This window comes from Sinocyclocheilus anshuiensis, unplaced genomic scaffold (genome assembly GCF_001515605.1).
Source record: "Sinocyclocheilus anshuiensis isolate Anshui unplaced genomic scaffold, SAMN03320099.WGS_v1.1 scaffold87, whole genome shotgun sequence".
NCBI classification, from domain to species: Eukaryota; Metazoa; Chordata; class Actinopteri; order Cypriniformes; family Cyprinidae; genus Sinocyclocheilus; species Sinocyclocheilus anshuiensis.
In genome coordinates this window covers 2,353,709-2,371,680 of record NW_015549609.1, presented here as the reverse complement: position 1 = coordinate 2,371,680, position 17,972 = coordinate 2,353,709, and the positions used below count along the sequence as shown (strand labels likewise).

At 38.4% G+C, this 17,972-nt stretch overlaps 1 protein-coding gene across 1 annotated transcript in view; it reads left to right on the top strand.

The window, feature by feature from the left end:
* LOC107659112 (myotubularin-related protein 13-like) overlaps positions 1-17,972 on the top strand; it is a gene marked incomplete at its 5' end in the record, with an annotated part of 78,644 nt that overhangs the window by 47,903 nt on the left and 12,769 nt on the right. Inside the window, 12 exons of the mRNA XM_016447939.1 lie at positions 1,419-1,614; positions 2,946-3,073; positions 4,213-4,388; positions 5,286-5,413; positions 5,494-5,695; positions 6,477-6,673; positions 7,677-7,814; positions 9,106-9,189; positions 13,380-13,454; positions 14,916-15,094; positions 15,793-15,969; positions 16,407-16,508. Coding sequence (XP_016303425.1) covers positions 1,419-1,614; positions 2,946-3,073; positions 4,213-4,388; positions 5,286-5,413; positions 5,494-5,695; positions 6,477-6,673; positions 7,677-7,814; positions 9,106-9,189; positions 13,380-13,454; positions 14,916-15,094; positions 15,793-15,969; positions 16,407-16,508 — 1,782 coding nt within the window. The remainder of the gene's footprint in view (positions 1-1,418; positions 1,615-2,945; positions 3,074-4,212; positions 4,389-5,285; positions 5,414-5,493; positions 5,696-6,476; positions 6,674-7,676; positions 7,815-9,105; positions 9,190-13,379; positions 13,455-14,915; positions 15,095-15,792; positions 15,970-16,406; positions 16,509-17,972) is intronic.

Below are 17,972 nucleotides of genomic sequence, written 5' to 3'. Positions count from 1 at the left end.
TATTTCAGTTGTATTGAGAATTCAACATTCAAGATGACTTTGGGAAACGAGTGAATGCAACTAGTGAAAGATAACAGCAGACATGGAGAAAATGTGTGAAAAGTCTATTAAGACTCGTTTTCTTTTCTTCTTCTTCTGTTGTTATGTTGCACATTAGCAACATATTAGTGCACTGCTGCCTCTCACTGCTTTATTAATGTCATTGGTTCCTTTGTGGCTACTTGAATATTTTAAGCGAGTGTCACTCAAAACAGTAAGTAAATTGTTTTATTTGCCTTGAAAGTAGCTGTAACTTAATAAAACCTAGTAAGTATAACTAAGTAAAGATTACTAATTAAATCTAAGTAAGGTAAACTATTGGATTTTACAGTGTACTCAAGACAGTATGCGATTTCGGATGCACCGATTCACCCAAAAATGAAAAAGAAAAAATGAGTGAGTTTGTTCATCAGAACAGATTAGGAGAATTTTAGCATTACATCACAAGCTGCGTGTTTGTAAGAAAGAAATTCATCAAGACGTTTAACATCTTACAAATCAAACTCTTTCGTTTCTGACTTGAAAGACTACTTGTGTTCAAGGTTCGTGAAACTTACTGTATAGTTGTTCGTAAGACAATGTTTAGTTAAAGATATACATTTACAAAACTGTTTTTGTAATTAATATTTTAAGGTATAAATTAAATATTTAAAACATTAAAATGTATCAGTATTATACCAAAATAGTATTGTTTATGAAAACTCTGCCTGACTTCATTGACAAATGTCAAGTGATGATAAATGGAGACACCTCTAAGATGCTTTGGTTAAAGAGGGAATTCTGGGCTGGATAAAGTCCTGGTTTCTGTACAGGACCAAGTTTGTTTTTCGGAAGAAGATTTCGGAAGTAGATTGTTTATTAGTGTGCAAATCCAGGGAAGTAACTGATGGAGATCCCAACTGGCATCCCCAGTGTGAGGTGGAGTGTTCTTCAAATACCGCAGATTTCCACAAAACAAATACTTGCTGTAGTTCCCTTTTTTTTCCTAATTCGGTTCAGTTTCAGTTCTTGTCACCCTTCTGAATCCAACTAATGAGCTAGATAATGACACCAGGACGGGGCCAGGAAAGAGCACGCTGTCTGGACAGTGTAAAAATTGATGGGTTGTGTCTCTGGTGGTAAACAGACGAGTGTGATTACTGTGCCTGGAACTAAACCTAATAAATGATGCTTACTCCATCATTAAGAGAATCGTTTGTTGTCTGTCAAAAAAGCAGACCACAAAGACTTGGCTTTTTTTCTGGTACAAACTGAATAACAATGTAATGTTATATTTCTGTTTAGGAGAAATATAGTGAACGTAATCATCTATGTACCACAGCATTTGCTCCTGGTCTTCAGCTGACAATGATTTTTTTAATGACAATGATTTTCTCCAGCCCAAGATCCTGCGGCCTGCCCTGCTGCCTGGAGAGGAGCTGGTGTCCGAGGGGCTACGGGTGGTCTTAGACCCAGATGGTCGAGAGGAAGCCACTGGCGGCCTTCTGGGAGGACCGCACATTTTGCCAGCAGAGGGAGCACTCTTCCTCACCACTTATCGTATCGTTTTCAAAGGCACTCCTCACGACCCACTAGGTACTTTCGGAATTGCTTCTTGAATTTTGTGACCTGTTTTCCCGAGTATCAGAATAATTGCAAATGTGACATTGATTTTATACAACAGTTCAGTCAACAAGCAAGTTAATATTAAGTGACATTTTAGACACAATGTTGACTGCTGAAAATAGTTCCAAACAAAGATTACAGCAGAGCAGTCATGCATCTTTGAGCAACCCACAGCCGTGTTTTGTTACTAAATGATTCAGCGTTTTTTTAACTAATCAGGTGAGTCAATGATTCAATGGCCCATTCGTAAAGAATGTTATTTGCTTCATTCTTGAATGAATCAGCTCTTTAAACGATTTGAAGCGACTCCCTTATTAAGACAGTCACTTGCCACCACCTACCAGTGGTTTAGTTTCACATGTAAAAGTATCTTTGCATTCATACCAACATTTCATATTTGTATATTAAAAAAAAACATTAATCTCATAACATTATTTATGCAGTAATTTTGCAATGTAAATGCATTCATGCAACTTCTGAGCTTCATTAAACAGTCTGTGTAAAAGCACTTAAATGCCACTTGATGCAGCTTCTGTGTTTCCTCTACAGTGGATTTTGTAGATACTCATTTTGTTTCATCGATAACATCCATGTAGTGTCTTATTATTCTAAATTAATTTATATACTCTTTATAAATGCATGGAAATCAGTTTAAGGGGCCTATTATCATATGCTTGTTTAATAAAGTAAGAGCTGATAGAACACTGATGAGAATATTTCTTCAGAATAAATGAAAGTTCACCACAAAAAAAAAACAACAACATTTAAACATTTTTACTTGGACAAGTGAATGATGAATTTGCTTGTCTAAATGATAAGCACATGTCAAGGCTTAATGCCAAGCCCTGCATAGAGCGCATCTCATACATTTAGTGCATGCATGAAGTTTTGGTTACCTGGACTTTCAGTGGAGGAACAAAACCCTCTCAGGTTTCATTAAAAACATCTTAGTTTTTCTTAGATTAACCAAAGTCTTTTGGGTTTGTAACAACATGAGCATGAGTAAATTATGACAGAATTTAAATTTTTCGGACTACCTATCCCTTTAACAATGCCTAGGCCATATGTGCATTTATGCACATTCAAACTTGCCGCCACATCACATCATGTTTGACGTCAAACCAAGTTTGTTCTAAATGCATTTGAATCTTTTTAATTTAATTCATATGGGTTTGGAACAAAGCGTGAGTCGGTGGTGGAAGAAGTTTGTTTGAAAGAGGTTGGAGAGTTGACTGTTCTATATTTCGGTAGTTTTACCCTGCTGTATTCATGTGTTTATGTTTGTGTCTGTGTGTGCGCAGTTGGCGAACAGGCCGTGATCAGGAGTTTTCCAGTATCCACTCTAACTAAGGAGAAGAAGATCACCATTCAGAACCAGCTACAGCAAAACATGCAGGATGGGCTTCAGCTGAGATCTGCCTCTTTCCAGGTTCTGGCGCACAAAATATGCTATGCGGCCAATAAATGGCTTCAATCTAAATATTTATTGTCCAGATATGTTGAATATTACACTTTTTCCTGGTTGTTTTAAGAAGATGTGAATAATGTGCAGTAAAGTTAAGACTTGGTTTGGGATGGCATTGTGCATTAGTAAATTGTGTTTTTTGTTCATATATTTTTTATTTGAAATACATATTGTTTGCATATTCCTCAACAATTCTTGACATGACACAGCTTACCCCTAACATGGGGAAAGTTGTCACTGGACCACAGCAGACATAACATTTCTTTTAAGAGGTTAATTTTAAGTGCTTAACTTTCCCTACTTCCTGTATTTTGGTTTGTACCTACAACTTCTCTGTTTTGCCTCACCATCCAAGTTTTTATCAGAAAGTCGTTCCGATTTCAGTCAACCAGATTCAATATGTTTTAAAAGCACTTTTTTATTAGAGCACTTATTTAAAAATGCCTCTTTAGGAACAACTTGATTAGGAGTGATGTTTGCTGAAGAGGAATGTGCATGTTTCCGGCATCTCTCTCGGTCTCATTATCATGAAGTCTCTTCATGGATGAGGACAGAGCAAGAGAAACACATGTTGTGTTCTTCACTATGCATGGACTATAGGGCTATAAAGATTTTATGGCTCATTCCTATCGTTGAACAAACTTAAGCTATAAAATCAGGCCTTGTATGGAAGCGAGGGTCATTTGTGCTGGTCTGCCCACGTGTGGCTGCCAGCAGTTGGTGTCTGGGGTACATTATCAGACCCTCATTAAGACCTGCAGTCCAAGCGAAATCAGATCAGACCCCTGAGGAGCAGAGATAGAGGAGTGCTGGGGAGGTGGAGAGGGGATATGGGGTCACACAGACAAGCATTTGCACGGCCAAACCTCATTTTGGAATGTTCTCAAAGAGAAAAGTGGGGAAAGATCTTGTTCCATACTGCTATCCAGCTCAGAGCACTTCTGCAAGTCATTTCTCTTGCCCCAAAAAATTTCAAATGATTATTTGCAGATTGTCTTGCTTAATGAAGGTGTGGCGGCTCTATCCTAAACTATTAGTTAAATCACTCTGTATAATATGATAGTTGGACAACTGGTCTGACTGTATGTCCTGCTTTGTTTTAGCTAATTAAGGTGGCGTTTGATGAGGAGGTGAGCTCAGAGATGGTAGAGATCTTCAGGAAACACATGCAACGGATCCGCTACCCACCATCCATCTTCAGTACCTTTGCCTTTGCAGCGGGACAAACGGCACCACAGCTCATATTACCCAAGCAGAAAGAGAGAAACACGGGCTTTCGGTCAGTGCAATATATGTTTTCATAATGTTAATTTAGGATTCAGTGTTGAGTTGTGTTGTTCCTTTTATTGCTATTGTTGAGGCTGCAACAAACTATTGATATCCTGATCAGAAATACAACATTCAAGCAATGCTTCACTGCCCCAAACTTTTGATTCTGTCATTATTTATCTATCCTGATGTCAGTCCAAACCCATGTGATTTTCTTTCTCCAGTGGAAATGGGGTTGAAGGAGGACTAAGGTCATCGAGCTTTAAAAAGGATGCACTATAAAATTAGTCTATATGGATATGCACTATATTCCAAGTCTTCAGAGTGCATGCGATTGTATTATGTTTGTCACACAAAACTTATATACTGATAATCTTTTCAGGGGTCTATTAAGTGCTATGACTGGATCACTGAGTCAAGCTGAACTTGAGAACTGGATAAGTCCAGTTCATAAATGAATCATTCAAACTAGTTTTGCAACATGTATAAAAACAGATTCATTGATTTCAAAATCAGACTCAAAAGAATATCACATTAATTGATTAGACATCACTACTTATCTAATGAACTCTTTTGAAAACACCAAGAAGAGATAAAGCACGTCAAGATTTTGAGTATATAACAACTTAATTTTCATTCTGTTTTTCACAAACCTGTCGCATCACTTCAGCAGACTCAGAATTTAGCACACACGTCATATGGACTACTTTAATGATATTTTTATTTTATTTTTGGAGCTTGACCAATTTCATTATATTTAAAAGAGTGGCCAAGATGTTGTTAAATTGTCCTTTTGTGTTCCATGGAAGAAAGTAAGTCATAAAGCTTTGGAACAACATGAGGGTGAGCAAATAATGACCACATTTTGGGTATATTGGTCAGTTAAATGAAAATCTGTTTCTTGTAGAACACTATCTAAGACCATTGTGAAGGGGGCTAAAAGGGCAGGCAAGATCACAATGGGCCGCCAGTCCACTCTGAAGAAAAACGAAAAGGGCAGTCGCATGACGTGGCACGAGGATGATGACATCTCCAGTGAGTATAGTTCACACTGTTAGAAAAATGTCTTATGTCAGCAGTCATTGCCCTTCAGTTGTGTGATGTTGATGTTTCAGTCTCAGATGATGGTGAGCCCCCTGCCAGCAGCACACTGAAGGCCTCAGAGAAGTCCACTATGGAGCAGTTAGTGGAGCGAGCCTGTTTCCGTGACTACCAGAGGCTGGGCCTGGGTACCATTAGCGTTAGTTCCACACGGTCTAAAAGCGGAGAGCAGTTCCGAGTTACGGCAGTCAACAGGCTCTACTCATTGTGTCGCAGGCAAGAAGCAACCCAACACCTAGACTTTTGTTCGAAAACCTAGTGAGCAGCCTTGCTGCCTACTGCCTGCCTAGACAGCAACTCTGCAAGCTGCATAAATAGTGTTCTTCACAAGATTCATGACATTTAGTAGTCTAAAATTACCACGCATTTCTAAGCTGATCACATGATACTTTAATATAGGTTGAAAAGGTTTAGATTTGTTTAAGAAATTTTTTTCAGCTCATTCTAGGAATGGCTTACCGTATCTTTAAAGGAAAAGAATGTGATGGTGCCTTAGAATTTGGCCAAATCAAGGTATCTTAATTTTGCTGCATATTATTTGGAATAGCCTTTGTGTCAGGACACCCTGTGATCCCTTAAAGTCAGCATGAAATGAAAATTGACTGTTTTAGTAATACGTGTTATAGATCTTATTGTGAACAATTCATCTGTTTATTTATTTTTTATAAATGTTACCTTGTAATGTTCAATCAAAAAGCTCACGTTCATCTGCATCCACTTTTAAGTGCAATGCCCACATCTGGCATAAAACCAAGTCTCTGCACTACATTTGACTTTTTCTGATAATCTGTTTCGCTTGGATGTACATCTCAATAAAAAAAGAAAAGCTCTTTTGAAACTTCCGTTTCATCGCAACTTTTAAGTGCTGTCTAAGTTTAGGTGGGTAGCTCGCTAGGTTTGCCCTATGAAAAACAATGACAGAAATTGATTTATCATTTATCAAAGCAATCTCTCAGCTGCAAATTTTCTAAATGGGGATAATATCCATGGTTTACAGTTACCCTGGTCTCCTGGTGGTGCCTCACACTGTGCAGGACAGCAGTCTCCATAAGGTGTCCCGCTGCTACCGGCACAACCGCCTGCCAGTCGTGTGTTGGAAACACCTTCGCACCAAAGCGGTTTTACTTCGTTCGGGTGGTTTTCATAGCAAGAGTGTGGTTGGACTTTTCAAGTCTCAGAACCCTTCTTCAGCAGGTATGTTTGTGCAGTAAAATATGCATATTACATCAAGCAGTCTTGGGGATGGTTGACAATCAGACAGGGCTGTAAATATTTGCTCTAAGATTATAATTCTGATAAAAGATTAGTCTCAGCCCGAGATAACATGCCCACAGCCTGTTCACTGACTATCTAATGCATGGTGCAAACAACACTGGACAGTGATTACTTGATCTGGCAAGCGCTAATCTTGATTGGATGACTTCATGCAACTTTCGAGAATATGAGAACATGTTTGTTTTTTTTTCTACAAAGTACCAGTTTGATGCAACAAGCACGTTTGAGGATGAAATAATCACTGGATTTGACAAAGGTAGCCAGACTTTTCACTGAAACTACCACAGCATTAGTTAAATATTCTTCATGGCCGTCTATTATTTTCAGAAATACTCACCCCTAAACAGAACATAAAGAAAACAAACTGTGGTGGGTCATTTTTTTTGTGTCTGACTCAGTGTCTTCCTGTCGTAGGTGGTTTTTGGCCAGAATAAGCTGCAATGTGGACCAGACCTTTGGCCATTTAGTCCTGTTCTCAACATTTTTGACAGAATGCCACCGAAATATTGGCACCATAAGATATTTCCTCTAGGATTTCTGCTGTAATTATGACAAGGCTGCTTGTTTTCAAAACTTTTTTATTAACAGGAACTGGGAGTATTGATATCATTTAATTAAACACGATTCGTTTTGGGATTTTATAAGATTTAGTATGTTTTTCAATACAAACAATAGTTATTGAAGGGAAAAATATGATTTCTGTTTACATCTTGATTTGTGTATGTGTGTGTGTGTGTTTTTGATTTACTTTTAATTCTTTTAAAAATATCTTTAATTTTAATTCATCCTGTGCTCCCCTTTGATGTTTGCTTTGGTCCCCTGGTTGAGAACCACTAAATTACTCAAAGGTCTGGCTGTTTGAGATGAATACGTTTTCAAGAGAGAGACGACTGTTCTGATGATGCTCTCTTGCTGTTACCAGATCTGACTTCCTCAGAGACCTCCAGCAGTCTGGAACAAGAGAAATACCTGCAGGCCATCCTCAGCTCCATCCCCATCTACTTCAAACCCAACGGCAGCAACATTCTCACCAACCGTTCCCTCATCGGCTTGTCCCCAGGTACTGCAAAGATATCAGGTGCATCCTTCACTGAATGCCTGATTCTTCGCTTTCTTGTTTAGACTTGTTTTTGCCCCTTTTTGTGTTCTTCAAGGCTCTTATCTCCTCCTGACGAAGAAGTGAATGATGTGTGCTCCCGGCGCCTATTTATTCTATAGTCGCACCGGTAGTGACGTCATGGCTGTCGCTGGCCAACGAGTTGGTGTTTTTTCAATGTATGCTTCAGACACGGGTCACGACGAGGCGTTCCCCATAGCGACCCCTAGAGGACGCAGTGTCTCGTTCCCTATTCAGGGAACCATGGTTACATAAGTAACCTGAGACGTTTCCTCTTGGTTGCACAAAATGTTATTTATGTTTTGGGCTGATTTCCAAAGGAACTGGAGCACAATTGTGTGGTTATGTAAGGAGAGCAGGACATGTCGAGGTCACCTCCCATCCATCTCTCTCCTTGCATTCACTGCTCTCCACAGCCGTATTGCAGATGGCTCAGACCACACAGATCCTGCCCCGTAAGCTATGCAGTGTCGCCACCATAATGTTCCATTTATCCCCACCTGCTGGGCAAAAAGCAGCCTCCTCTCACCAGCAAATGGCTCAGCTTATTTCTGATGATAGTGCTGCATGGCAGCTTTAAGTTCTCTCAATTTAAAACAGACCTTGATACTCAAGATGGGTTACATCAAGAGACCAGACCCAAATCTGACTTGAGCAGTGTTGTGTCCTCAAAATATTTACTGTGTAATTGGACCTTGAAACTGATCTTTCACAGCATGCGGGCCACCCCAGCATCCATAAGCTAGATTGATCCATACTAATCCACGTTTGCTATGGCCTGCATAAGTGGTTGGGTTGAGATGTTTACTAACTACAAGCATTAATGTCTATTGTGTTTGGTTCCAAAACCTAGTGAGCGGCCTATCTAGAAAGCATTTAGGCATCTTAGCCATGCCTAAAACGCAATGGTTTTCAAAACAGCAAGTCAGCAAACGTGCCCTGCCTTCACATGTATCCTTATTGGATGAGGCCATTGCAGAATGCACTGCATTGTTGATTTACCCAACATTTGTATGTTTTATGTATTATCATGCTTCTTAGATAAAAATTGTGAATTAAGTCTGTGCTTCAGGTGAGGAGTGATACAGATCAGTGTTTGGTTCCATTATGTTAGGATGCTATCTATATTGGTATTTGGCAGCTAACTAGGGTTTGGAAAGGGCTATGTTGTCTTGTTTGCTTGTGTTAGTACGTGATGCATGGTGTGTGTGATTGTGTGTTTTTATCTGTTTAGCAAGCGAAAGAAGGGCATCAAGAATACCAAAGATGGCCCCTGTCCATTTGGACATTTCCTTCACCAATAGCTTCACCAGAGGAGGTGAGTGGGCGTCTCTTCTTTATTTCCGTTGACTTCAAGGAGATATTTAGCGTCAAACCAATTCCCCATCTTCCATCTGATATTGTTAGTTGACTGTCTTCGGTCTTGATATCTCATTATCTGTGTTCTGTCAAAGACCACAACTCTTCCCACACACATATACACGCTCATGCTGCTTTGACTTTGGCCTGCTCTTTCATTTTTTGCGGTGATGGTTCTGCTGAACTTGCAGATATTTGTCGCCACATTTCTCCAAAGTACACAGAGTGTTTCATAAAATCCAAAAAGCTCGCCATGTAGACACATTCAGAACGCCTATTGTGAATGATTTTTTGAAGTGGTGCAGAAGTATCCACCTCCCCAGTCAGGTCAATGTCTGCACACTATCTTTGAATGTGATATTACAAGCAGGAAGGTCTTTGCTGTGAAAACAGCTTGTGCTTTATTGTACATCACGGAAGCGTATATTACATAGATTTAGATTCAGATTTTCACATCTTCTGAATTCAAAATCCCCCATGCCAAATGCTCACCTCGGATCAAAGAGACATGTAGAGTAATGTACATTTGCGACAGGATTTTATGTTAAATGACATTGTCATTTATTCAGCCTCATGTCATTCCAACCCCATACGAAAGTCTGAATATCCAAAGTCATAAGTAGAGGTCGACCGATAGTGGATTTTACCAATACCAATAGCTAGGTTGGACCAAACTGGCCGATACCGATTAATCAACCGATAATTTTTCAAATGGATACGGAGCGAAAACTAAAATAGTGCTTTACTAAAAAAAAAACGTATTGAACCATACTTTGTACATGAATAAAAATATTAATATTAAATATTAATTGTATATTGATCATTAAAAATAGTTCATAGTTCATTAACTAATGTTAACAGAAGCAACTTCAAAATTTAAAAATGTATTAGTAGATGTTTAAATTAGATATGTAATCTACACATATGTAATCATACAATTTGATATTGTATGTATACTCTCACACTTTAATTGCTTCTATTCTAGAACACGTGATGATTATCTGATCAAAATAACCAAATATGGCAGTCGCACACCAGGCAAAAAGCGCAGCATCTAATGCAGCATCTAGTCAACAAATTAATTACTCAGTAATCATATGAAAACATACACTATAGTGTACTGTATACACCGTTTTGTTGTCTGTTTTAAATCCGCATCTGAATTTTCCTGCTCAGTGCAGAGCGCTGTGTCACGTGTCAAAACAAACAGCACGTGGTGTCAGTGAATTACACCTCTAGAGGTCGCTCTCGCTCTCGTATTGTTTAATGACATCGGACGTGCTCAGCTGCTCCAGCAACGGACGCAACCCGGAAAAACTATCGCCATGGATTTTTGCCGATAGTTCCAGCAACCAACTAGCACGCCGATTAATCGGCAAAGCGGAAACATCGGTCGACCTCTAGTCATAAGGGTTTGAAATAACATGAGTGTGTGTAATTGAAGACAGAATTTTCAGTGTTGGATGAACTAGTCTTTTTTATTTTTTAAACCGTTATATAATCTTGTTATTGTATTTGTCTGTTATGTCTAGTTTTGAACATGTCTTGGTATAAAACATGTTATGTCAGCTCATGATGGGTTGAGTTCTTCGAAAAGAGCTCATAATTTTAACAGAGCTTGGTTAAAAGATGCAGGTCCCAGTTGATGGGTCTAAGATGACGTCATGATTCAGTGTTGTTTCCTGTCATATTTCTTGAAATCTGGGTTATAGATAGCAGCTGCTGCTTGAAGACTCATTTCTTTGCTGTTATGCACTGAAATTAGACAGGTCTCAATCTCACCACAGCCAAATATACTCCAGCAGGTGCAAGCTAAGACATTTCCCATCATGTGCTCTTCACAGAAATGTGGAACTGATTTTTCACTTCCTCATTTTTGGTAACATATATATATATTTTTTCTTTAGTGGTGTTTAAGTCAAGCATCACCATTATTATTGCTCATATGTATGGGAAGGGATTTGGAAAAAAAACCTAAGTATTAACTTGCAGGGCATGGTTGACAATATTAACTAATCGATTTTAATCTTTATTTTCATGAACTGATTCCAGTTTTTAAATTCCAAAATCAATCTTTTCAGCTTTGTAGCTAAAACATTATTAGTTATAGCACAAAATATGAACATGAATGAAGTGCAATATTTTAACCGTTAGTTTGCAATGAGTAAGAGATGGAGATGAGCGCTAAAATAAAACCCCGCCCTCTATTCAATATTCTGTTTTAGTTGGAAAATATGTCACTATACTGAAATACAGTCGGCAGCAACTTCCGGTTCACGCAGACTTTAAAGATCGGTTTCCTTGAGGAAAAAAATTGACATGTACTGTACCTGATATATATTCAAACGAATTGATATTGAATCCAAATCTGATTGATCAAGAGCTTGTGAATTGACCCTTCACAAAGACCCACCCCCCTTCGTTACTGTTACTAATCACGGAGCAAAGAAGAAACTGACAACGCACTGACAGACAAGACAGAGCAGGTTACTTTAGGTATGAAACAAAGTCTCAGCTTTCAAATTTTTGTTATTTTTAATAAATTCAAACAATAAATACCGTTTTGTGGCTCTTTAATCTGTCGTGACAGATCGCTGTAGCACCTTAGTTCAAGCGGCACGTGAACCGATCATCTCTTCCTCTTTACTAGTTATTATAGCATAAAATAAACATGAATGAACATCAGAAGGTATCTTGTTTCAAATGTGGAAAGACGTCAATACACGCTATTTTTCAAGTTAAAGTCCACCGACGTTAATCTAGTCTCCTGTCTGGTTTATTTCAAATGACAGATTCGGCGTTATGATTGGTCAGATCACCTGTCAATCAAACTCCCTGCGAAGGGTCAATTGGAATCAAATCAATTTGTGAAATCAATACCCAGCCCTATTAACTTGCCTGAATCATTACGCACCATGTGCAGTGGGTACGGAAAGTATTCAGACCTGTGTTTTTCTGTCAATATGGGGTGCTGTGTGTACATTAATGAGGAAAAAAAATTAACTTAAATGATTTTAGCAAATGGCTGCAATATAACAAAGAGTGAAAAATTTAAGGGGGTCTGAATACTTTCCGTACCCACTGTATGCACCTTGTGCTACATGAATCACATCTCAAAGCATGCGGCTTCACTTTAGAGACTTGAGGGTGGGTCTTTTTTGACTTGGGCCTGTAAATAACCACCCAGAAAACCCTGTGAACCACATAGCGATGCCCTGGCCACCACCCACAACACCTTACCATTGTATAAGCAAGTTTTGTACAGCCAAGCACCGCTCACATTTTCTTCAGAAAACATAAAAATCTAGTTTTCCATATATACTTCAATTTTTCCATGTTCTTTGATCTTCTTTATTTATTCATCTCACTGATAAAATGTTCCTGACATTCATGTAAACCTTTTGTTTGTTCACCAAACCATCTTATTGTCTTCACTGATGCCTCATCTTTGCATACTTCACATCAGTCTGAAAGATTCAGACTACCTAAAAATAGAGGTTGACCAATATTGGATTTTGCCAATATGATAACCTATATGGGGGGAAAACTGATTTCCTGATTAATCGCAGATATCGCTTAAAAATTTATCTACTGAATGTGTTAAAATCCTTTCCTGGAAGGACAGCTCAGGCATCAAAGCGACAGGAATTCAATATACAGTATATGAAATCCTGTGTTCAGTCTATTGTGCAACCAAAACCCCCAATAATATACATAAAAAAGCTGATATTGTGCATAATTATTGCGGCCAATATTATCTGCAGTCAGCATTCGCTCACTATGAATGTAATACCAGTAATCTGGTTTTTATATACATAAACTGTTTAAATGATAATTGTTATTATCTATTGAAATACAAATAATGTAATTATTGAAACAGCATTTTTTTCCTAATATCCGACCATTCCAAAAGCCCTTATTTATGCTGTTTATTTGGCAAAATATAAATCAGTCGACTTCTAATCTTAAAATCCTAATGTTATACAGGCCTGCAGCATTTCTCTCTTATCTGTCTCGATAAGCTGAGCTGTTAATGACTGTCCTGTCTGTCTTCAGAGGGGGTGATTGTTGCATGTGTGTGAATTTTGTTTTCTGTTTTTATTTCCTGTTTCTGTGCCACCACCAACTCCTGCACCCTTAATCTACCAGTACTCGGGTACAGGGATAAACTATTCACTCACTCAAACCAAAAAGCTTCAGCTAAGGGAAGAATTCACAATCAAGGTATAGTTTCTGTTTTACTCATTCTTACTAACAGAATCCATACTGGACTTAATCCATGTTCTCAACCTCTCTTTGACCTCTGTCCATGCCTCTGTATTGTCTGAAAGTTATACCACAATGAGGTTACCTCTGACTTTTCTGGTTTCCTGAAGTAAACTTGAGCGTGGCAAGAGCACTTCTGTTGTAGTTTGTTCTGGCAGGTCTGTCGTGACTGCAGTTTTGAGGTTCAGTGGTATGTTAGTGAATGTTTAGTATGTTGTAGTAGCTGATGACAGAGCACTGAATCATCACTGGTGTGCAGCACTGACCCCGTTTACTAAGTGAGCCAACATTCAAAACTGAACTCTCCAGGACAAATATTAGGCAAGTGGTCAGTAAACTATATGATAATGTGCTTCCATGGTAGTATGTTGCATACTATTGAGATTATTACTCGGGGCATTGGCTAATATATTACCGGCCAAGAGTTTGGAATAAATAATTTGTTATTTTTTGGAAAGAAGTCACTTATTCTCAACAAAACTGCATTTATTTGATCAAAAATACAGGAAAAACAGTGGTATTGTGGAATGTTATTACATTTTAAAATAGCTTCGATTTGAATATTATTTTTAAATGTAATTTATTCCTGTGATGAAAAAGCTGAGTTTTGGTGTTCAATAATAATTTCTGATTATTAGCAATGTTGTATGTCAGTTGTGCTGCTTAATATTTTTATGGAAACCATGATATACTACCATTCAAAGGTTTGGAGTTAGCAAGATAAAAATATATATGGAAATTAATACTTATATTCAACAAGGCATTAATGCATCAGTTTAGATTCCTAAAATATTTGTGTTTTCTCTTTATTATGACAGGTGGTCTAATAAATTTAAGCACATACAGTGCTTAACAAATTTATTAGACTATATTTATTGACTGTAATTGGGCATCTGAATAAAAAATTATAATAAAGTGTTTTAACATTTTTTCTGCCTTTTTTGTAAAACAGTACATTTAAAAATTCATGGATAACAACAATTATATTTTAGCATTACAAATACTACTGTGACTAAAGAGCTTACACACACCGGTGGATTAAGCATTACAGAAACATAAAAAATGATTTTGGTAATCAGCTGTACTGTTAGTTTAGGGCAGCTGTGGCACAAACCTTACATTGGGTGGTGTTGGTCTAATACATTTAGCTGTGTGTGTGTGTGTGTGTGTGTGAACAGCCATCATTTAAAGTTCTTCACATCCCCTACCCCTTACATGTTTAACATGTTTATGTGGCTAATTTGATTATTTTAAGCTACCAATAAGTGTATAGTACTCAACGCTCCTTTTAGCACATTTAGCATTGCCGAGTTTGTCCGTCCTTGATATTAGTTACGTCGGTTTGTTTTTCCAAAGTGATTTTTGTAATCCTGCCTAACCTGATGTTTACACACATCTGTTGTATCCCCTCTCCTAAAGGTGTGTGGGCTAGTCTGCGCTCTAGCAGCAGATTCATCCAGCATCCCGCTGCTGCCGACGTGGGCACGCGGTTGGCTGGCAAGGATCTGGCGCCCCCTACAGGCATTGAGAACCTCCAGGCCCAACTCCTCAAGCATCAAGCCGCTCTCTACATCTTTGGCGAAAAGTCTCATCTCAGGGTAAAGATGTTACACTTACTATGACTTCTTCGAGAGAATAAGCTAAGGATTTGATGCAGACCTTGTATGATGAATCTTTTACAGGAAAGGAGGCCAAACATTTGTGTTGAAGTGTACCAGTTCATATCACCCTGAAATACTTGGACAGTGTTCTCTCCAGTGCACAATAAATTTGTGACTAGATAAGGACCTCTTAATAGCCGTTTATAAAAGCCCTGATTTATTGACACAATTTGTCTGTTTCTGGCTGAAATTATATTACATTTGGATGCCTGAAGGAACTTTGTGCTGCTTTTTACCTTTATTGATAATGTGTTTCTTTAACATTCAATGTAAAATTTGTATTCCAAATTAACAGTTGGAATAAATCAGCCCTATTGTTGACAGTTAAGTAAACTGTTATTTGGCTGGTCCTACTCAGTACATTAACTGTCTGTTTTTAATTTTGGTGGTTGTCTGTGAAGTGGAAATTTAATTTCATCCATATTAATAAAATAGTTGGTCTGCTCAAATTTATAGCCTTGGATAGAATAGAATATAATAAAAGCTTTTTGAGATACAAATTTGACTCAGGTCTGGAAACAAGCAAAGCTTCTATACAACATTTTACCCAGAGGCACAATCCAAATGTTTGGTTTTTTTCCAGAAATTAAACAAAACAAAATTCAAAGTTTGTACCAAATCCTTTTCCATGACAGGGCTTAAGACTGGACTCAGCACTGAACTGTGAACTGGTGCCAGTAGAGTTTGCAGACACAAGACAGGTGAAGGGCTCCTTCAAGAAGCTTCTGAGGGCGTGTGCACCCAGTTCCATGTCCTCAGACACAGAGGACTCGTTCCTTAAGGCTCTGGAGGAGAGCGAATGGATGCTACAGGTTAGCGTGATCTCTTAACACACACAGATCCCTGTTCTGTATTAAAACTACCCCTGCACCTTCCCCTTTTTGTGACTCACAGTGGCATATATCTTAAGAAAACCAGAAACAGGTTGGCCTGTGTGACTCTGACCCTGTTGAAAAGTCTTTCCTTAAAACTAGTCACCCATGGGAAACTGTGCAAGACAAAGATGGGAAAATTCCATGACACAATTAAAGCAAAACAATGTTGCTTACCACGCTGAAAGCCATGCACTCACAAACCCCTTTGGCCTTATGGTCCACTGTGTCTCAGACACTAAAACAATATTATCTGTAAGGATCCTTGCCAAGACCCTCCGAGAGCTCTTAGTCAGCAGTGTGCATTACAATAAATGTACAGGAACTGCTAAACTTAGAATGTGTTGTTTTGTACTCTGTATGTGCGTGTTCAACAGCTACACAAGCTGCTGCAGCTGGCTCTGGTTGTGGTGGAGTTGCTGGACTGTGGATCATCTGTACTAGTTAGTCTTGAGGATGGCTGGGACATTACCACTCAGGTGAGCATCATCTCACACACGTGCTGTAGCGTGACAATTCAACAGTCCTGCTCCTTCTGCTTATTAGATGCTTGTTTTAGAGCCTTGTCTTTGCCCACTGTCAGGCAATAAATGGAATTTCCAACATAATGTTTCCATACAGGATTCCCAATGCACCTTCAATCAAATTTCATTGTTCAAAAAAAATAAATAATAATAATAATATCCGATTTCCTGAGAAACATCTTATAGCAGGTAGTGCCACCCCAAACCTACAAATGCCTAATAGTTGTCTTTGCACAATAAAGTTGGCTAGGAGAACATATTTGAAAATGTCTATTTTGAATTGAAACTTGAATTTTATGCTATTGCAGTAGAGACATTTTTGTTGTCACAGCTTATATTTTCCATGCCCACTTGATCAGTTCATGAGAAACAGAATTGTGTTCTCTGAGTGTCAGCTGGGGTTGTTAAATGTAGCCTGTGGTCAGAATCAGGCACGTGTCTGAACAAGACCATTCCTGTTCATTTCCCTGCTTCTTGACCATTCTGCCATTCTCTCTGTAGGCCTGATCTGATATATTCATCTAAATAGGCTCCATGTGTCTGGCTCTTTAGAAGAGAACAGAATCACGTTGTTGTCACATGGCCATGCTTTCAGTTTTGGAAGGTGTTGTGATATTGCTTATTGCTTTGTGATATTTACTAATTATATTTCTGTAACTCCTGGAAATAGGTCCTGTCGAAATTCTGCATTTGGTTAGAGCAATGCTTTATATGTAACATTTACATTTTATTATCTGGCTGACACTTTTTTTGAAGTGGTATTCACAAATTTTTACTTTTGCATTTTTATTGTATCTCAGAGTGAAATTGAAAACTGAATAGAATACGGGGCTTGATTTTAGGGCACCCCCTCACCATCTATAGCTCGCAGCAGACTGACGGTTGGTGGAGTAGTTAAGGATGTTGTGCCCAAGCTGTCAAACTGTCATCATCAGAGAAGAAATGCCATTACAGAGTGAAAGCTAATTTTCAGATTTTGGCTAAAGACTATGAAAACTGTTTTTTAATGTGGATAAATTGTTCACCAGAAGACTGTTAATGTACAGTAGTAAGTAAATAGGCTCAATTCTGATTTCATGCAGACCTTAAATACTTGGGACAAACAGTGTAGACCATTATGTCACTCAAGATGAGTCAGTCTCTATGAAATGACATCATATTCATTTTGGAAGCTTAGTGTACAGAATATTGCACAAAGGTTGCCACAGAGTTCTGGGAGAAAAAGAAAACTAATAGGCAGAGTTCTGATGGTAATTTTTTTTTGTCAGGAAAAAGCTGTGAGATGTGTGAGTTGCGACTGATATATGCATTGGGTCAGCAAGGGTCAAATCCAATAGGGCCAGCATTTACTCGCACTGGGCACTTATCAAGCGGCAGCCCGTTTGTAACTCATGGTTATATTCCTCTCTTCCTCTTTCA